We start from the raw sequence: 21,777 nt of genomic DNA on the forward strand, positions 1-21,777 counted from the left end.
TCTGTGCTCCTTGGCTCTTGGCTTGCAGCAGATAATACCTTCAAACATGCGGTTGCAATTTATTGGCCTTATAAGTTAATTTTAGTGGGTGTGCAATTGATTGAAATCAAAGCTTAATGAAGGCCAGAGTCCGGGTGGGGGCTGGAGGAGCAGAGCAGGAAGGCATATTGTGTTCTTGCTTTAGGTCTGAGATAATCTTCAAAAGCTTTAATTAGCTTTTCTAATCAGCCCTTCTTGTCTGGAAGAAGTTTACAGAATGAGACAAGGCTGGCACCCCGTGGCAGTTCCCGAAGCCCATGAGCCCTCCTGGAAGTAGCAAGCGTACTTAGTAGATGCCCCCCTCCCCCGCCTCCTCTCCCCTTCCTGGGGCCATGTTAGAATTGTGGTTATTTCTACTCCTTCCTTCCATCTTCTGTTCCTATGTCATTTAACATTTGAGCAACACTGGCTCAGGAAGGGCAGGGCATCCATATTTGTGTGTGAAAAAAGTTCACTCCTTGGTTTCCTGGGCCCCTGAAACTCCTTGTTCCCAGCTGCCTTCTGAGACCTTGGGCTCTGGGCTCCTAGGGCTGTGCCTTCTCTGGGTGGGAACATTGGGCCTGGGGAGTCAGTGTTTCCATCCTCGTGGGAATTGTAGAAGGCAGCACAAGATCTTGTCTACTCTGAGATGAAATGGAAGTCGCAGAGGTCCGGGAAGCAGGTAACTGATGGTGGGTGGGGGCACCCAGGCAGGAGGTGCAGGCATCTCCCTCAGACACTCACACTGTGTCCGGGCTGGAGTGTAGAGTAGGGAAGATTCAGGCTTTGAAAGAAACTTGGACTTGATTCTCTGTTCTGCTTTTACTCGCTGACTGACTTGGGGTAAGTAAACTTTCTGAGCCTCTGTTTCTTTATCTGTTTTCAAGAGCACCACTGCCCATTTTAGGGCCTGAGGGAGGCATTCGGTGAGGCGCTGTCCCTAAGGCTCCCATGCACTGACTCACCCTGTCCACTTGGTGATTTAAATTTTATTTCTCAGTTACAGTTTATATTCAGTATTATTTTGTGTTAGTTTCAGGTGTGCAGCATTGTAGCAGTTACCTTATGGACATCTCGTATTCTGTGCATTTTTTATTTTGTCTGTGGGGTTGTTGGGTGTGGACGTGATGAGATACAGGCTGTGTATGTATGTTGCTGGCAACATTAGAAGGTTGTAGGTTCTAGTGGGGCTCTGCCACCAGCCCACAGTGAGACTTCCAGTAAATGGCCTTCTTGAAAATGAAGTAAAGTAGTTCCCATCAGTGGTGATGGGAGAGAGAGAGAACTTAAGATCATTTCACAAATATTATAGAGAATCTGCTGTGCTCTGAGTACTTGGAATCTTGCATCTGGTTTCCTTGTGACTTCCCACGCTATCTCCCTTCCCCATGTGCCTTTTCCTTTGGTGGCTTCTGCCCTATCTCCTTTCACTGCAGTAACTCCATAAGCAGTCTGGAGGCTGGCTGGAGAGGCTGGGAGTGGAAGGACCCTGACTCACACTTCCCTGAGTCTGGCTACTTGGTCTCAACCACTCTCCCTGGTCTGAGTGAGATCGTATTTAAGATTACCTAGTGCTTCCTGAGGCACTGCCAGAAACAGCCAGGCCAATACCTTTCTAGCCTCAGAGCCCCGCTGGGAAGTGGGCGAGAGCCCTGAGCAGAGTAAGCATGAGGTAATGGGAGGGTTGTTCGGGAAAGCTCTGGAGCTGGATGAAACCTGGACCATTTGGTTTGGCACATTCCCCCTCACTCCCTGGCCCTTCGGATAGGTCTCAGTGGCTCACAATGCATAAACCTTTCCCCTCGCCCAGGGCCTCTGTCCTGACTTAAAGGTTTCCAGAAGGATCCTGTGATGGGCACCGCTCGCTGTGCACCTTATGCTCCAGGGCAGGCGGGGTGAAGACAGAAGTGCTGGCTGGCTTTCAGCGTGTTGGCAGTGCAGTTAATATTTGGGTTTTCACATACACTATTGTATCTTCAGCCATACTTACAGAGGGCCTCTTGAGAACCCCTTCTCGCCACAGCCTTGGGCTTGTGTGAAAGTGCTGGAAGCAGTGAACGGGGAAGCCCAGGTCCTCCTTGGTTGTGTTGTTATTATTGAACAGAGACAGGCCGACAGGGCCCCTGTCAGCTTTTGGGGGGAGTTGAGTAGGCTTCCTGCTCTCATAGTGTGAGTTTCAGCTCTCTTGTAACTGCTATTCTTAAGCAGAGCTATCTCTTCCAGTTACAAGAGCCCATAAAGAGTGTAGACAAGCCTGTGTGTCACCCCTCAACCTAGAGGGAGTGTCTGCTGCAGTCCCCTTCACCTTGCATCCTGAGGCTGCCGTCCAGGCCTGGTTGTCTTTGCATGCACTGTCTGATTTTATCTGCTAAAAAAAAAGTTAAATGGAAAACAGGAGTGTGCAGAAAACAAGTTTGTTTACAAACATGGTCCCCAAGTCAGCATCAGGGACTATGATTTTTCCAGAATTCTCAGAACAGTCACACTTTGGGTTGTGCAGTTCCACATATCGGGGTGAAGACACCACCTGGAAGCAAGGACCAGCTTCCTCCAATGACCAGGCTCCCACCAGAGACCCTGGGCTCCCTGGCTGCTGGCAGGTCCCTCTTTTGGGGGAGGCTGCTTTTGGAAGTATACAGGATGGGTGGTTGTCCAGAGGCTCAGCGCACAGGCCCCAGCTACCTTAGTGAGGCAGAGGAGCCTCCTTTTCAGTTTCCAGTGCAGGATACTCAGCATCATGCCCCAGGTTCCCGCCGCTCCTTTCTTTCTGAGTTTCTCCTCTACCTGAGGTAGCACTGTGTGCAGGGGCCTGGTTGCATGTGTGTATTTAACTCACCTAAATTTAACTTCACAGGCTCAACCAGGGCCACATGGGGCCGGCCGCACCCCAGGTCAACAGTCAGCCTCCCACTCCTCAGCTGTGTGACTTGGGTGCATTCCTGTCCTCTCTGGGTTTCTGTCTTCCTGACTGTAAAGTAACATGCAAAGTCCTTGGCCCAGAGTGGATCCTCAGAAACGGCAGCTCTTGGCCAATAGTGATGGCTTTGAAAGACCTTGACTGTCCACGTTCCCCTGATCTGGGCTGAGTGCGACTGGCATTGATTTCACAGGTAGTCCAAAGAGGCAGAAGTTGGTCGTGGTGGCGCTGAGCGCAGATGGTTTGGTCAGGTCCCAGAGCCAGATTGGCGGCCCCTGCAGCAGCACCATTGTTTCCAGAGAGGCCTTCATTATTTCTCTTCAAGTAAAAAAAATAAAAGCCTTATAAAGAGAGGCTGTAAAGTGCTGCAGCCTCAGTCCAGATGTGCACTTCTAAGTGCAACTGGCATTAAAGTCGCACATGCCTAAGCCCATTGGTATGTGTGCTCAGGGATTGTTGCACCTGTGTGTCCTGGAAGGAATTTCCGCAGAATACCTGTCCTGTGTCCATGGGCAGACTCTAGGACAGTTCCACAAATTGTGGTGAAAACAGCTGGTCTTAGTACACAAACAAGGGTGATTGGCTTTCAGCGGTGGATCTGGATGTGGCCAGCCCAGAGCCAAGTGTTGCTCTTTCTCCATTTTGTGCTGTGGGTGTGGGGCTATGTGCACAGAACAAGCAGAACCTTGGTTCCTGGTTAGTTCAGAATGGGCCACGTTTAGGAGAAGGGAGATCAGCCCTTCTCAGCCCAGAGAGGAAGGCCCTTAGGAAAGTGAACGGCCACCAGTGGTTGCGTGCCTGCTCTGTGCCAGGCTCCATGGCCAGGCCTTCCCGGCCACTATTTCTGTGCTCTTCCTAGTGCATCTGTGAGGTGGGGGAGAGCCCACTTGCCTCAGCCCCTCGTAGCTGTGGCTGTCAGCCCGCCTTCTGGCATTGTCAGTGGGTTTTCCAGAAACCGTACCCATCGGGCAGCACCCACATCCTCTGTTGGATAGGGGATACGTGTAGCTTCTCAACAGTGGCCAATTTGGAGCCAACGAAAAAGGAATGTTGGTCTACACTGCAAGGAAGGGAGCCAGGTTTTAGATGCCTCTCCGAGCAAATTGGAGATTTTTCTTTTTTCCTGGAGTGGAATTGAATTGTTCCCACTTGTGGGTACCAGGTGCCTTTGTATGTTATAAGGATGATCAGAAAACCAAACTACTGCTAGTAGCTGGGGACATTATTTTCTTTTTTAGCTGGGAGGAAACAAAAAGGTATTGTCTTGGAGCAGAACCTCAGCCGCTGGTGGAAAGGTTCTGCCTCTAGGCTTTAACCCGTCTCTGTCATCAAGCAGGGGAGTTGCTGTTCGAACGAGGACCCATAGGACCTGGTTATTGTCATGACTATGTGCCCGTTACAGTAAAGAGTGTCCATCATGACCATTTATCACAAATCTTGCTACTACTATTTATGAGAGCTTAGAAGCAGAACAGACTGTGTATGTGACAGAAGGACATAGAGACAGAGAAGTAAGAATCTCGTGGAATGTTACAGCTTTGGAGCTTATAAGGGCCCGTGTTCCTAGCTTGGCACTGGAGAATAGAGGGATTCACTTGTTTCATTGCACTGACATTAAAATTTTTAGTCTGAATGTGGGCATTTTGGCCAAGTCCACCCCTCTCTCTCCCTCATTCACCCTTGCAGGTCCCTTCATCTCCAGCCAGAATTGAGGTTGTGGGTATTTCCCATCTTTGTACTATCCCCCAGGGTGAAAGAAGTGTTCAAACCAGAGCCATCCTTCCCAGTTGACCACCAGCTGCCCACAGAAGCCTCGGTCCGGCCACAGTACTCTTTAAAGGTTCAGAGAGCTGGTCCACACAGAAAATACATTGAAATGGTGGAGGCCATGTCTATGAGGATTAAATAAAACAGATTCAAGTGGAAGTGATATACTTGGGTCCAGTATGCCCAGTTCTTAAAGGTATAGGACGTGGGAGATAATTTCATGACAACACACAGGGAAAAAGTATTTTGTTTGAGAGGAGTGCAAGCTCAGTGTGTGTCAGTGTACGTGTGATTGCCGAGAAAGCTGATTCAGACCTGCATCCCTCGAGGAAAGGCAGCGTCCACTTGGAGAGTTGTGCTGGTTTCTGCATTGGCTCACGCATAGTCCCAGCATCGATTTCTGCTCTCATATCCTGAGGAGGAGGATGATAACTAAGGTTTGGGGCATTAAAATCATGTCTTCTGAGGAGTGGTGTCAGAACGAGGATCAGGAAAAAGAAATATTGGGGTTTATATAAGCCGTCTTCAGATATTTAAAAGGACTGCATGGCGTTCTCCTTTTGCATGGCTCCTGAAGGCAGAAGGTGGGAGTTTTCACTCAGGTCCAGTGAGAACTGTTTGAATTGTTCAAAAGTGAAATGGTTGCCTTGGGAAAGTAGTGAGTTCCTTGTCACTAGACGCATGTAAACAGAGTTTTGATACAGCTTGATTAAGCTGTTAGGAATGTGCGCTGTGGTGCTGAGTCTACCTCCTGCAGGCCCGGTGCACCCACCAAATCCTGGACAGTCTGCTGGGGAAGACCCTAGTGAGCAGCTGATCCAGCTCTTTCATTTCATGAATGGGAAGACAGTCTTTGGCACCACATCAATACCAAATAAATATTCCTTGCCTTCCTCTTGGCTTTATTTAATGAAGCGACTGTAGAAGAAAGCCCCCCCACACTCCAGCATCTAGGGGCTTACCTTACAATGCTCCCTGACTTGGCTGAGTTTGGGGGCGACTGCCTGTGTCTGCACATTGCAGATGTCATTGCATCACTAGAGGTCCTAGCCTCCTGTCTCAGTCCTGTGACAGTGGCCCAGCCCACTTGTGGCTAAAAGACCTTGTCTGAGTGAACCCAAGAAAGGCCTGCTCCCATCCCAGCAGGTCTGTCCTGGCTTTGGTTCTTTTGTGGGGGGTCATGGCCTGTGAGTCATTAGCTGTTGGGGACCTCTGTATTAGAAGCACAAATTTGGCTACTCTCCCAGGAGACGATTTGAAAAGAAGGACTGAAGGCCAACATCTACGTTCATTCCAGCCCATCTTTCCTGTTCCACTCGCAGCCCAGTGTTGGCCGAGACTGGGAATTGGCTAATTCATAGCTACAGCTCAGATTCCCGAAACAAGTTTCCATCCTAGGTCTCCTCGCATTCCTCAGCTTCAAACACTCCATAAAGCTTTGGGAGCCGACATATTTTCTTTTTTCTTTTGTGAAGTAGGTCATTTTGAGTGTGAAGTATTATGTTTTCCCCTTTTTTCTCCTTCCCCCCAGAAGTCCTGTGGTTGAAGAGTTATGGACTTAGAATCTGTACATGTGACTGTGACATTATTCAAGTGGAAGAGTGATTTTCAGGGAGACACAACATAGAACCCTGAGAATTACTGGCACATTAGGCTTTTAGTTGGTTCAAGTTCAGGGATCTGATTGATGACAGAGAATAAACTCAACCAGATGCCTAATTGTGATTGTGCTGATAAATCTTCAGCCCCACCTGAGGGTCTTGCCTTTGGCTCCTGGCTCATCCAACACGGAGGTGTTCCCTTGCAGCCCGATTTTTTGGAGTTTATGGAACCTGTATCTGCCTGTTGTAATTGACATACTATTTTTCACATGGTGGGACTTATAGAACTAACCTAGAGTGGCCCCATCTCCTTAGTCCCAACTGTCAAGTTCCCTGTAGTTCCATTTGCCTTGGGAAATATTAGTGTTTCCTGGGAAAGCCTGGAAAGCCACTAAGACTGTGTGTAGAACCAGTGTCACTCTGTTGAAGTTCTCTCTCTGCTGGACCTCAGCACAGTTTTATTCCAGTTGTTCCTGGGTTGATCTGTCATCTCTCCACTCCTGATGCTCCTGGAGCTTTCATGGTTCAAGACTTTCCATGGTGGCTTCTCCACAGTATCCCTGAAGATTGTCTCTATGTTGTCCAGTTAATAGGTGACTCACCCTGTTCACCGAGTGTATGGATTTCGGGCCTGAGAAAAGCCTGTGCTTTCTGGTTTGAGCCTATACTTTTTTTTGGTTTGTTTCTTTTGTGTTTGTGGTTTTCTTAAAAAATATGTCTTTATTGATTTCAGAGAGAGAAAGGGAGAGGGAGAGGGAGAGTGAGTCACTGATCGGCAGAGTCATTGATCGGCTACCTTCTGCACGGCCCCAGCTAGGGATTGAGCCGAAACCCGGGCGTGTGCCCTGACTGGGAACCGAATAGTGGTCACCTGGATCATAGGTGGATGCTCAGCCGCTGAGCCACACTGGCCGAGCAGGCCTCCACATTTTAAAGATGTTCTCTGAGCTGCCTAGAGCTTGACCAGAGACCTCACTGCATTAAGAGGGCCTTCCCTCTTGAGCCTATCAGCTGAGCCTGCCTCCCTCCCTCCTGGAGAGCTGGGGTTTTGAAATGATGGAGCCAGGGCTGAGCCCAGGGCAGGGCCAGGTTAATTCCTCTGTAGTCTGCTCTCATCGCTAGGCCACATTTGATCATTCATTCACATTGACGTGCGAGGCCCAAGAGCAAGTTGCTGGCGATGGTAGAGCCACCTTATTGAAATAGCATGTTAGCATTTAAACAATATTAATACTATTTGACTCATTAAATATACAAAGGCCAGTTAAAGTGCTTCCATGTGTGTGCTGTTAGTTCTGGCGGGCGGCTCCTCAGATGGCTTTATGTGGTTTCAGACAACATTTTAGCACATTCTTAAAATACCCACAAAAGCCTTTATGTAAAAACTCATAAATGTGAACCACATAAAAATTATTTTTTTTCCTGTTTCATGTCATTATGATCAAAGTACAGTAGGTAAGAATAAATTTTCAAAAACTTGTTGAGGTCCCTCTTTAATTAATGCTTCACGCGCAGAGCAAAGCCGTAAACCATGTAATGGCGGGCTGTCTGTGTGCCTTGCAGTCGCCTCACCACCGACTGTGCACAGCAGTCCTGACAGCACTTGTCAGAGAGGCAGGTCTTTCTGGGCGACTCTGAAACGGCCCTTCCTGATCACTTGACCCTCTGCTCCCTTTGTCCTGGAACCTCAGGTTGAGACTTGGCAGCTCACAGCCACTCAAGTCACTGGAGATCCCTTCTAGTGGAAGGAATGCAAGTCTGTTCTTGAATTGTTGTGGTGTTGGGGCCATACCTGTGGAGGCTGCGTTTCAGCATGTCTGCCTCACCTCCATGAGGGAAGAGGGAGCAGTCACAGCGAGATCCACAGTGTCGCCTCTGACTCTGCTGCCGTCATTTCTGTATTAAAAGTCAAATTGACTATAAATTAGGATACTGCCCAATGGAATACTATCCCAGCTATTAAAAACAATTATGGAGGTGATGTAGCTCCATAGAGAAGCACTAATAGTTCCGTGCCAAGTGAGAAAAACCTAACTCAACGCAGTACCATTGCCGGGCTTATAGTTACATAAAAGTTGTGCATCTGGACAAAGACTGGAAGGGAATTTGGAAAAATCAGATTTATGGGATAAGTTGATATATGGTACTATGGGCTAATTTTTAAATTTCCTTTTTTTATGATGTTCTTGCAGTAATTTTTTTTTAATTTTCGGGAATAGTAACCCACATGGAGGTTAGAATTGAGGTTGCATTCTTATCTCCTTTGTGTCCAGCATTTTGAAACGTTGGGCCTGGTTGGTGTGTCCCACAGGGGAGCTGAGCAAGCCAAGAAGAAGCTGCCCAGCATGGGAGCTGGGCCATGGGAGGGACGTTGGACTGGAAACGGCCAGTTCCACCTTATAAAACATTCTTGCCGCATTTTTATTTTTCTGGAAGAAAACAAATCTAAGGGATGGGACCGAGGGGGATCATCTGTAGGCCACCTGGCGTTTTTGAACTGGTCACCAGGTGGTATCAGCTAGGACTGTCGAGGCCTGACCCGCTCTCCCCAGTCTCCCAGTACACAGGGCGTGAGCTTTTGACAAGAACAACACTGCTGTCTGGTTTGGGGAGGTGCAGAGGATCCGGGCCATCGCTGTAGGGGCGGAAGGATGAAAGTGCCCACTGGGCTTCGAGCCTTCATTCCAGGATGGCCAACGGAAGAAGGAATTATCGGCCCATCCTTTTTGCCAGCACAGGAAAAGCCAGTTTTTTCACGTTGTTTTTTCCCTTTTGATGTGGGGCTGCTCTCCCTACAAACAGACTGAAAGGGAAAACCAGATGGGAGAACCCATCCGTCACCAAAAGGATGGGTGTTCACAGGTCTGCTGTGGGCTGCTCCTCTCCTCCCTTGGTAGAGTTGGGGTGCCTCCTGGTGAACTCTGAACCGAGGGAGCCACCAAAACCCAGGAGAATGAGCCAGAAAGGCTTGCTGAGTCCCTGCTGTGAGCTCACCTGAGCACTCAGGCTCCAGCTAGAAGTGATGGATACATCTCCACATGTCCCAGGAGCATTCTAGTTCAGCCTTCGAGTGCCATTCCCTGCAGGGCTGGTCCCAGACCAAACACTTAGCTGCTTTCCTCCTCCCATCCCAGGGTGTGTGTGTGTGGGGGGGGGGGTGTTGAAAACGAGATTTGGAATAAGAGAAAGAACCTTCCTGAGTGGGGTCCCTGAGTGTCCAGCATTGGCCGATTTCCTGGAGGTCACCTGGGATGGCACTGAGCTCTGGGCCCCCATGTGTGTGTCTGTTTGTTCCCCTCACAGCACTACACTTGCTGGAGCCAACCCCCTTCCCACCCTTCATTGTTTGACTGACATTTAGCTCGGGGCAGGCTCTCCTTCGGCATCTCCTAGCCCTAGCAGACCTGCCCTCACCTGCCTCCTAGGACTTGCTGGGAGTGGCAGAGTTGTGAATTTCATTTGACAGCTTAATCACAGTGGATGGTGTGGGGATGGAGCAGCGTGGGGACAGAATGTGGTGGTGGCAGCAGCAGTGGGCCATCAGTCTGCCTAAGGAATCCTGGTGGGGAGGGGCGAGGGCAGCAACCTTGGCTGAGGACCCTTAGCCAGCTGGCAGCAGGTTAGAGCAGGAGGATAAAGCTGAGCCACCGCCTCGCAGCTCACAGGCTGAGGGCCCTCTTCGGTGAGGAGGGTCTGCTTCCTGGGTCCCATTGTCCCCTGGTCACACGCTGCTGTATGTCACCTACTGACCTCTGCACAGAAAGTGCAAAGAGTTCTCATTTCCTCATCTACAGTCTCTAAGTATTAACATATACCATGTATATTTTATCTCACAGCTTTATTGAGCTGTAATTCACAAATGTGCTTCCTCGTAGTACTTGTTTTTTCACCCCTCATTCGAGGACATTTTTTTCCCATTGCTTTTCAGAGGAGTGGAAGTTGAGGGTGGGGAGAGAAACATCAGTGTGAGAGAGACACATCGATTGGTTGCCTCCCACTCGTGCGCTAACCAGGCCCAGAGATTGAACCTGCAGCAGAGGTACCTGCCCTTGGTACCCTTTGGAATTGAACCTGGGACCCTCAGTCCACGGGCCGATGCTCTAACCATTGAGCCAAACTGGCTGGCTAGGGTAGTACTTTTTTTGTTATTAAAATTAATTGTAATCTTTGGTTAGGTATCTCCTTTCCTATATTATTTCTGTCTCTCAGCAGTTCTAAGGCCCAGTTCACACAGTTGGTACCTGGTAACCCCTAATAAATAGTTGTTGGGTGGGTAAGCACATGAATAGAGCTGGTAACTGGAGGGGCTGGGGCTGGGACCCATGCCTGCCTGACCTGAGCCAATGCTTGCCACAGCTGTGCTACCTGCTCACTGTTCACGGCTGAGGGCTGTTCATGTCTGAGATCTCTTCACATCTGAGGTCCACTCACGTCTGAGGTTGCAGTCCTGGCTGGTCCCAGAGTGTACCCGCTGGACCATTGAGTGGGGGTTAATTGAGGTCAGAGAGGCCCCTGGTAAAGAACATGTTAGCCGCCAGATGAGATTCAGCAGAATTTGAGGCACTGCGCATGAGCAGTGATCCATCCACCGGTGCTTTCTGAGTTCCTTGGCCTGCACAGCAGCCTGACTCCATCCCAGGTGTTGCCTTTGGTCTCTTGGATTTGGGAGCCTAGCCTTTTCTTTCCTTCGTGCATTTGATCTTAATGGGGAATTTTTCCATATTGGCTCAGGCCTGAGGAGGAAGCTGCATCCCAAGCTTAGCCCTTTATTCCTGGCTAGAGGGTTGTAGCTCTGAAAGACTACGGAAGCCCTGGTGTACCCAGGCCCTGGAGGGCTGTGAGGAAGTGTTCATTGCTCTATTTTTTTCTCTTTGTCTCTCCTGTAAAATAGCGATGTCAAAAGATAGGAGAATCAGACAGTAATGATGACTCAGTAATAATGGTCCCAGTGTGTGTCTGTCATGTCACACACTTTGCTGTACTCCTTACCTGGGAGGAATCTGAAGCCGGGAGAAGTTTGGAAAACTTGCCAAATACCACAAAGCTGGCAGAGCTCAGACTCAGATTCACCTTGAGGACTCCTAAGCTGTGTTCTTTCTGTGACCCTAAAGGATTCTGTGTCCCCACCCCTGACCAGTGGTTGTTCAGAACACATGCAAGAATCAACCCTGGAACCATTGCAGGGAGAATCCTTAATTCCAGACAGACACTTAGATGAATCTTTGCCGAATGACAGACAACCCCTGGGATCTGGGCTGATGGTCTGTAATTTGACGGGCTTAACATCTAATGGACACATGGGCCTGTTTCCTGCAGGTATTTTGAAGGCGGTGTCTCATCTGTCTACCTCTGGGATCTGGATCATGGCTTTGCTGGAGTGATCCTCATAAAGAAGGCTGGGGACGGATCAAAGAAGATCAAAGGCTGCTGGGATTCCATCCATGTGGTGGAGGTGCAGGTACAGCTCCCCAGCAGCTGGCGGCCCAGGGCTCCAGTGCAGATGCCACGCCCAGCAGGGTTGCCCCAGTCTCTGGCAGATGCTCCTTGAAGAGGAGGGGTATTGTGATACATAAACCTGCTAATTCTTAAAAGTGCCTGAGCCATTTGGATAAAGATAAATCAGGATTATAGTAGTCATTGGTGATAAAGATCCCAGAAGAACTGAATACACACGATTGTGATTCGGCCCCTTTAAAAACCATTTGGGATTTTATAATAAAGGTAGTGTTGTGGTAATGTCTTAGGAAGGGGCACATTAGGATGTCCCTGGATTCAGGAGCCACCTCAGGCTCTTGTCAGCTTGGGGTTATACATAAGGTTCTGATCTCTGTGTCCCCCTCCCCCCAGGAGAAATCCAGTGGCCGCACCGCCCATTACAAGCTGACCTCCACGGTGATGCTGTGGCTGCAAACCAACAAGTCTGGCTCTGGCACCATGAACCTCGGAGGCAGCCTTACCAGACAGGTAGAGTTACCAGTACCCATAGGTGCCAGCCTCAGAACTGACTACATGGTGATGAGTGAGCAGTTGTCCTGCAGAGGGGTCCTGAGCCAGCCTCTGTGCCTAACTTGATCTCACTGCAGTCCTGTCAGTGATCCCGTGATCCAGTCATGGCATGTGTTCTGTTCAGATCAAGGTGTTTATGTTAAAGTGCTCCTGTGATGGTTAAGACATACGCCGATAACATTTTAGAATGAATTAATTTCTCAGTTATGACTTAGATCAGGTATTCAGACTCTTGGTTGCAAGTGACAGGAAGTATAACTCTGACTTAAGCAAAAAATGGGAACAAATCAGCTCACATAACCGAGCAATTCAGGCTTTATTCATCCTTGCTGGGTCTAGGATGCCCATGATGCCTCAGGACCTCATACCTCCACATGGTGGCCCCTGGCAGTGTTGGGGGAAAGAGCTTCTCTTTCAGAATAAGTCTTCTGTACCCCAGAACTATCTTACCCGCTGATATGGTTGCTGGTCAATCACAGAATCATTTCCTGAGGCCACGGGAGGAAATAACCTGGCCAGATGTGGGTCATGTGACTGCCCCTGGTATTGTAGATGGAAAAAGGGGTGTTGATTTCCTAGAATAAAGCCTGGCTACTTCTCACAGTGTAGGGAAGGGTGGCTGTGGGCTGGCAGCAGACATCAGACACTGGTGGGAAGGCACTTTCTGCAGAGAGAACTGAGGTACATTATCATGTAAGTGGAGCGGACGGTCCTGAAGAGTGACAGCAGAGCCAGAGGGTTAACCCAGATAGTTGGCAACAGGCTGCTGGGGACCGTAGTCAGGGTCCCCCAAAAGGAGAGAAAAGGCTGAAATAACAGCATAAAAGGAGTGCCTGCTGTAAGCATCTAAGCGAGTTTAGTGGCTTCCCCATGCAGGTGTCTGGTAGTGATGAGCAACCTACAAGCACTGTGGCGAGCCCGCTCTCTGCTCGGCTCTGTGCCGCCCCCCCCTCCCCCCCCAGCAGCGCTCCAAGGATGGAGCTGAATGACATTCACCAGAATCCTCCAGTATAGGCCCAAGCAGGGTACTCTTCAGAGCTCAGAACACTCATTCACCTCATAAAGAATGAGTACATTTGGCCAAAGCAATCAAAAGGCTACCTGAGTCACAAGACCTTGATGTTGGAAGAGTTCAGAGGTCACTCACAACCTGACAGGACACCTGCTCCTGCCCTCCCTGGGTAGGAGCAGGGAGCCTGCTGCTTTGGGAGACAGCCTCCTCTTATGTCAGCCTCCATAAAAAAAAGGCAGCTGGGCTGTGGCCGGTGTGGCTCAGTGGTTGGAACACTGGCCCACACGCTGAAAGGGTTGTGGGTTTGATTCCTGGTCAAGGGCACGTACCAGGGTTGTAGGTTTGATCCCCAGCCCTAGTCAGGGCACCTACAGGAGGCAACCAATCTAATACATGTGTGTCCCTCCCTCCCCCTCCTCTCCCCCTCCCTCCCTCCCTCCCTCCCTCCCTCCCTCCCTCCCTCCCTCCCTCCCTCCCTCCCTCCCTCCCTCCCTCCCTCCCTTCTTTCCTCCCTTCTTTCCTCCCTCCCTTCTTTCCTCCCTCCCTCCCAAGCCATGGGAAGAGTATCCTCGGGTGATGATTAACAAACAAAGGCAGCCGGAATAGGACCTGTCTGCTAAAATATCCCCAGGGTTGCTTTGGCTGGTACCTCATGAGCATGTAGTCAACTAAACAGCCACCCACTGGCACCCCCACCCATCGCTTTGTTTCATGAACCACTGAGGGTCCAGGGATTTCCATTCTGTTCTTGTGCAGTAAATCTTTCTTTAGATGAGATTTTACATTTATCCTCACATTTTGTTTTTTAGCCCCTTTGCCGTGTCAGTTATGTTGAAGCTTGGTTTCAGCGATCCAGGTGTTAGCTGCACCTCCTGGCTTTGTTACTTGCACATTAACTGACTTTGTGTCTGATATTAATTAGCTCTGTAATTAGCTCAAGGCCAAGTTCAGAGCCCTCTGGCATGGCTACCAGAGACTTCCTTAGAGGAGATATCAGTCTGATAACCATTTTTGTTAGGGTACTTTTCTTTAATTCAGGCTTACTTAGCCAGCTGTAAATCCATTGTCATTTATTTTCAAATAAATGCCCTTTGAGCTGTCTGTGGTTGAACACTGCTTGCTGACTCCCAGCTAGGTTCCTGCAGGCCTGGCCATGGTTTCTTCCTCCTCACCCTCGCCAGGTTCACCCCACATTGGTATCTCAGGCTCCTTCTGTGCTGTGAGAAGCAGTGTTTTGCTTGTTTCCCATCTCTGTGGTCATGAGCAGCCCTGTTGGGCAGGTCAGCAAATGCTATTCTTTTGGGTTCTGTACCCAGTTGCATCGTGGAGAGGGGCACAGTTCCCATCCCACCAGCAAGCACTTCAGACACCAGTAGGGTGTCTTACAGTTCAACTTATTGACACTCCATGGAGACAGCATCAGATCCCACAGGTTAAGGGCTCAGTTCTGCAAGACTGCCCCCACCCCCAACACCTTCAGGCACCAGTTGCAAGTGCAGATTGTCACCTGACCAGCTATAAATCAGAGGCTCTCACAGCGCCTTCTGGCCTGGTGGCATTTGGGAGCCATCTGGTTCCCCATTCTGGAAGTTCTCTGGACCCCATCCTTCGTGGATTTTTATGGAGGCTTTGTTACACAGACATAATTGATTAATTCGTTGGCCGTTGGTGATTGATTCAGCCTCTAGCCCTTCTCCACTCGCTGGAATTGGGTGGGATTGGAAGTCCACTCCTCTATTCATGGTTGGTTCCCATGTTGTAAGTGTTCTAAGTTGAAGTGGGAGCTTGGACTGGAAGGTGCTGCCTCCCTGGGGCAGACGTGTCTTAACTTCTACTTCAGATGCTACTTTAGATACTAAGCAGGTTTAAGGGTCCAAGTTTAGGATCCTTGACTGCCCTGTCCCAGGAGAGGCCTTGTGCCATGTGGTGGGGTGCTTTGTGTAAAGGGAAGAGAGAGTACAGACAAGTGACACTTGGCCTCAGAGAGGTCAGGGTTGGCCAAAACTCAGCCTCCTTGACAACACCCTCGGGGGAGCCCCTTTCTGCCAAGATCATCTTTCCAATTCCCCATTCTAGTAGTTCTCAACTTAGTAAGGATTCCTTTTAACTTCAAAAATTTATTTCAATAAAATAATAAATAAACTTTTAATAGCCATTGATAGAAAATGTACATGCCAGAAAGGATACATTTAGTAACTTCTTTTAAGTGAATTTGTGTTTTAGTCACAAAAGCGTCTTCATGCATTTGGAAATCGTAGTGCAAGGCAAATGTGTTGTCAGCCACAAACCTGGGGTGCTTATTGGATGGAGCTCCATGCAAAACCTCCACTGCCTGTGCTGTGTCACAGGGTTTGAAGCTGCAAGGGATCCTGGGGGTCCCCTGCTCTGGCCTCTGGGCAGGGCTGTCCACACGCCATCCCAGAACCCAGGCTAGTGCTCCCTGGGGCAGAGCCCATCCTTTTGCGTGGAAATGATCCCCTGTCTTCCAGGAACCGTTGACTGGGGAGTGGCCGCCGAACCCCCAGGCAGCCAGCTCTACCACAGCTTGACTCCCCACACCCTGCCACCTGGGCAATGGTGGAAAATCCTAAATTTGTATCCGGAGACTGTTTCCTGCATCACTTACCGCTCTGAACTGTTTATAATTCCACCCGGTTTACAGTGACCTGGACAAATATTTAATCCTCAGCCTTCCTAATAGCTTAAATCAGAGCTGTCAGCCCACGGCAGGCCTGGTTCCGGCTTGCCGCGAGCAGTGCCTCCTGCCAAGCCAAACAGGCCTGATGAGTGGCTGTCCTCAGCACACCGGGCCGGGCCACGGGCCTTGTTTGGATTGCCTGTGCTCTTGGGCTTTAATGAGGAAATTCATGCTTCTGTCATCATCCTAACGGCCGGTCCCATAACTCATCTGAGGTGCATTAAAGCTGGGGCTGGTTTCCAATGTAAGTAACTGTAAAAGGAGGGGCAGGGAAGCAGCGAGGGAGACAAGTCTAAGTTAATGATGCGCAGCTTCTGAGCAAATGGGAAATGCGGGCTGTGGCTTTAGCTGTGTGTTCCCTATGAGCCTTGGAGAAATGGCCATAGTTACCTTGGATGGGAGACGAAGGGGCTCCAGTGATGAGAAGTGAACACACATGGTTGTGCTGGCTACCTCCTTTGGTAAGATTGTAAATGAGAGTTATCATTCCCATTTAACAGGTGAGAAAACTGAGGTTCCAGCTGTTACGTAATTTTCCTATGGTGATTTATCTTACAGAAGGAAGTTAGGATTTGAACCCAGATTTGTCTGCCTAGAAAAATAGGCTACTTTCTGCCATGCTGTATTTTTTTGTCCTAATCTTTCCACTGTGCTTGGCATTCAGTAGATTGCTCCCTCTGCACCCCATCTCCTCCAGTTTGGCCTTTTCTTCCCCCACCTCCAACAAAAGATGTCTCTTAGGGATGTCAGCTGGAAAGTGAAGCAAATAGATAAAGTGTTTTGGCAAATCCCTGCAGCTGTGGGAGGAAAAGTGAGTAGCAGTCCTTGGGGAAGCTTATCACAGCCAGATGGTTGGCACCATCCTTCCAGGGGAGAAGGGCAGAAGGTGCCCTCTGGCAGACTGCCACCTAGGCCCCACTGGGAAGGCTTGTTGCACGCCAGGTACCAACCTGTTGAAAAGGACGTTGCACTAAGAGGTCACTTGGTGTGACAGCTGGAGACATGGGAAAGAGGCGAGACCATAAATCTCTGGAAAGATGTAAGGTTTCCGATCGCGGACAGGCCCTGCAGATGTTCGTTTGATATTTTTTTCACATTCTAAATATTTAGAAATGAAGGTGGAATGTTTTGCTGAGTGAGGAGGTTAGGCCAGTCGTTTGCAAGCCAAGCTCTTCCTGCTCAGCAGTAGGTGCCCTGTGGTGTATCTTCAAGCAGTAAAACTCCAGCAGAGGCACCTGCCTGAGAGTCACGCAGGGAAATCCTCCTTGACTCACACTTGGCAGTTAGGCCGGGTGCTAGGTTTCAGCAGGGGGAGAGGCCGGTGGGCTTCCTTTCAGGTGTAGGGGAACAAAGGGGGGCCAGGCCAGACATGGTACTTCAAGGAATGCTTGCTCACTGCGGGAAGCACAACTACCGCTGCAGCATGCTCGTGTTCCAGGACAGGGCTCAGGTGGAGCTGCTTCAGCAGCGTGGCCTCTAAGGTAGGTTTGGTACTGGTTGGATGACCTTGGGTGGAGTGACCCAGTGCCTGGTTGAGAAGGAAAGCTGGCATCAAACTGCCTCCCTGTGACCCATCCACTGTGCAGAGTGACAGGAGAGGAAGGGACCAGAGTTCCCAGGGGTTGGGGGGCGGCGGGGAGGCAGATGAGATGAGAATGGACCCTGCCTGGAGTTTCCGAGCTCTGGGCTGTGGCTTGCCTTTGATTTTCCTGGTGAAGAATGTGGATGAAGTTAAGCAGAGCAGTCTCATGGGAGAACCAGGTTTTAGAATCATCCAGACCATGGCTCAGATCCAGCTGTGCGACCTGGACAGACCGCTTCCCTTCTCTGAAACTCAGCATCTTCACTGTAGAGCAAATAAAGCCTATTTGGAGAGATTGTTATAGATTAGAAATACAGAACCATTCTGACACATGGTTTATGGTCAGTGACTAATGGCTACTACTGCTGCACTTACCTTGCAAGCGAGACCTTTCCATCTTCTAGAATGTACACAGTTTTAGGCTCAATTAAAATTGTCCAAAACCAGGCAGACTGAACCTTCCTTGAGAGCCTGTCTGACTGCTGTTTTCTGGCTTGACAGTGTTCAGTGCTGGCCTGCAGTACAGCTCAGTAACCAGGAGGACACGGCTGGCTTCTGCCCAAGAGCTAGGACCAGACAGTCCTGGGAATGAAGCTGCCATTCTGCCAGGCACAGTTCTGGGCATTGTGCATATATTAGCTCACTTAGTGCGAGGCAGGGGCAAGGAAATGGAGGCCTAGACAGGCCAAGGCTCTTACCCCTTGGGCCTCCAGATGAGCTTTGGAGCTGGGTGGGGCCGGCTTCCTTCAAGGCCCCACCCTCCAGGTTGTACTCACTGAAAAATGCTACAGGACAGCGGAGGAAAACAGCCTGCTTTCCAGATACTTGCCCATGTCCTTCCTGTATCCAAGCCACGGAGAGGAGAGGAGCTTGATAGAGCCAGCGGGCTGGCCTCTGACTTCAGCTTCAGTTGGAATCACCTCGTGGAACATCTGTGCGACCACAGCACATAAAAATGTTTTCTTCTGGCAGCCACTTTCACGAGGATGTAATAATATATGCATTGCACAAATAGTTCTATTTTGGGTGGGTCAGCTTTGCCAGAAAGCTGACCCTGACCAGGTGTGGAGGGAGAGGCAGGGCTGTGAGCAAGGGGGCTGTGGGAACCTGTCTATGTGCCAAGGCCTGTGTCCCCCGCCCCCAGTCCACCTTCTTCCTTCTGTCCTGGTCCCTGCTGGGCCTTTTCCTTGGGCTCAAATTCCCTGCCACAACTTAGGAGTCAGTCTGCTCCTGGGAGCGACCAAGCCTCTGATTTTCCACCTCCCCTGGACCCCTCCCACCTGTTTTACCTTTGAGTGTCCAGTGACTTCAGCCTTTCCTCTCCAAGAGGTTTGATAGGCCATGTGGCTTTACTTACCCTGGTGGCCCAGAGCCCTTTGCCCACTGTCCTGGCCTCACTTTGCACTCTTGGTGCTCATTTAAAATGGGACTCTCAGTGAACTCAAGGTCTCGTCACTTCTCTGTGGTTGCCAGGATCTGCCCTCAGTGAGGAGCTGGGGAGGGAGCATGACACTAATTTGTGAAAGGACAGAATTCATGTGGGGGAGAGGACACATAGTCCCAGGGTGTTAGCATCCAAAAATCCCCCTTAAAAATGGGGTAGACAGAGCTCCCCTCCCTCCTCCGGAGTGCTCTCCTGACTCCATTCAACATGCACACGCTCCAGTTGTCTTGGGATGGGGTTTTACTGAGGGCAGATAATATTCCAGCAAACAGGCTCTGCTGGGTGGGGTATTTGTTAGATGAAATGGTGGGGAGTGGCTATCACTTTTAAGTTCATAGGTTCTCTCACTTCTCCTGTTTTATGGGGACCCTTGGAGTCTCTGAGGATTGAAATTCCCAGGATCATTGGCCAGAGTGCCTGGAACAGGTCAGGGCCCAGTGCTAGGGGACAGAGAGACCAATCATTCGAGCACATCCCTTCCTCTCTTCCATTTGGCCGTCCTCTCCAAAAATCTTGCCAGGACAGACATCTCTGCTCTGCAAATATTTGTCTCATACCTTTACAAGAGCCTTGTGAGGCCATGGGTTCTAGACTTCACTACCTCTCCTGTAGTGTCTTTGACAAGGTCCCCATTTCTCCTCAGACGCCTCCAGTGGCCTGGGGCTCGTTGCTTTGTGAACAGATGCCTTTGCAGACAGCTCTGTCCTCCCTTGATGCTCCCTTGCTGGCCTTGTCAGTGACTTGGATTGGATCTGCTCCCCCTGCCCACTGCTAGGATCTCCTGAGTCCCTCCCAGTCTGAACTATCCCCACTTCTTTCTCATTTCTTGGGTTCAAGGTGTTTAAAAGTTTTAAGCAAAAGAACCCCAACTTGTCCATGGCTCTCTTAAAGCCCAGTGTCCCAAACTGAATCCAGTCCTGCAGATGTGGCGGGGCCAGGACAGAACAGAGGGGACTGTTGCCCCCTGAGTGAGTCCTGGAGCCCCTCGCAGCTGCAGCTTCTGACCTGGCCACCAGTAATAGTTTCATTTATGTGCCTAAAGTTGCATGAAAGCTGTTGTAGCAGCCACATTATAGTGTTATCAAGCTTGAAATAATCTAAAACCATGAGTTTCTTCATAGGCCTATCCCCCGTTTCGTAGTTAGTGAGATTAATATTTGAGCTGAAGTATCTGGTTTGCATTTGCCCAGGTACATGTGATCAGCCTACTGAGGCAGGAAGAGCAAAGCCCTTGGAGTCTAACCGTGCTGTGATATGGGCGGATCTTGACATCTTTAAACCTCAATATTCTTGGGTTCAAAATAGGTTTTTTTGTGAGGACTAAATGGAATAAGATGGCTGCTGCCTGGGGAGCACTTTGTGCTTGGAGGTTACTGTGTTCAGTAGCTGACCCTTGTTTCTGGGTTCTGGAGTGATCCTCTGATCATCTCAACCCCTGATGCCATTGATAGGACGTCGACGAACCCTCTCAGTTATGCTTTTCTTTAAATCCTGGACAAACAGGTTAACCCCGGGGCCAGGTAGGAGCATCCCTGGAACATGGCGTTGGACCCCTGTTGGCAGAGGCTCCATCTGAGTGGCCAGCAGCTAGCCCCGCACCTCAACCTTGGCCACAGGATATCGATGGGAACCTGCCACAGTACTGCGCTCTTATTAGAGGAGTTCTCTGTTCTTCCAGCTCAGCATCCCCATCAATATAGGAAATAGAGATTCTTGGGGTGGAGCTTGCTTGGAGCGATTTTAAAATGTGCCAACTGATGATTTTTAGCAGTCCCATCAAAAATGTCTGGATCAGTGTCAAACTAGTGTTTCATTCCCAACTCTGATCTTTTATGGGAGTGAAGTTGGCCTCTGCCTCCTCTAGTGTCTGGCATCTCTGAAGTGCACTGTGATGTTTCAAGGATGGCCTCGCCACAGAACAGATTCGTCTGGCCTGGAGGAATAGGAAACTGGATGAGAGGTCGCAGAGGCTCCGACCTCTGAGCAAACCCCCCCCCCCCCCATGTCTGCCCTGTTCTTCTAGTGCTGAAATAGTGAGCTCCCTGCCTTTGCTTTGCTTTTGTACTAATCTGAATTCATTCTGAGCTCTAGCCTTCCTGATTCTGTTCTTATGTTTCCCCCCGTTTCTTGATGACCTATCTCAGCTTCCATGTTTTATATCAACAGTGGTAGTGGTAGCTACGTGTTCTTATTTTCAGTTTAGTAACAGTGTTTATGTGCTTGCACCCTATGAGGTATAAAACTGGTAAAGCTCTCCTTAAGGAATTTATAATCTTGTGAGGAAAATAAGCCTTAAACATAGGAAGAAAGTGGGAAGAAATCCACAGTTCATGAGTAAGTGCTCATGTCAGGAATCCTCAGTTCTTTCTTCCCTCCCTACCTCCTTCCCTTTTAATACTCCTAGTTTTGATTATTGGGCCAGAGCGGATTCTGCCAGAGATTCAAATTCCTCCTCCCAATTCTCACTCCACGGTGTCCCTAGGATATACCCTAGGAATCTGGGTTGAGATTCTCTTGCTCAAATTCCCCACATCACTCACCTTCATGGAACAGAAAAAAAGGGTTGGATTCAGGTTCTGCCCTTACTACTTCTGTGACATTGGGCAGGTCACATCATCTGTCTGGGCCCAGGAGTCTCCTGTTGCTCAGGGTTGTCCCCCTCCCTCCGTGACTGCCATTGTAGGGGTTTTGGGAGCTCAGGACTGGGGACAGGAAGCCTTTGGTGTGCCTGC

General features: G+C 49.7%; 1 protein-coding gene across 2 annotated transcripts in view; it reads left to right on the forward strand.

Moving 5' to 3' along the window:
- CAPZB (capping actin protein of muscle Z-line subunit beta) overlaps window positions 1-21,777 on the forward strand; it is a 114,623-nt gene that overhangs the window by 86,501 nt on the left and 6,345 nt on the right. For both annotated transcript variants that reach the window (XM_081146217.1, XM_081146218.1), the window contains exons 5-6: window positions 11,620-11,761; window positions 12,151-12,267. In XM_081146217.1, the coding sequence (XP_081002343.1) occupies window positions 11,620-11,761; window positions 12,151-12,267 (259 nt within the window). The remainder of the gene's footprint in view (window positions 1-11,619; window positions 11,762-12,150; window positions 12,268-21,777) is intronic.

This window comes from Miniopterus schreibersii (assembly GCF_964146895.1).
Source record: "Miniopterus schreibersii genome assembly, chromosome: 8".
NCBI classification, from domain to species: Eukaryota; Metazoa; Chordata; class Mammalia; order Chiroptera; family Miniopteridae; genus Miniopterus; species Miniopterus schreibersii.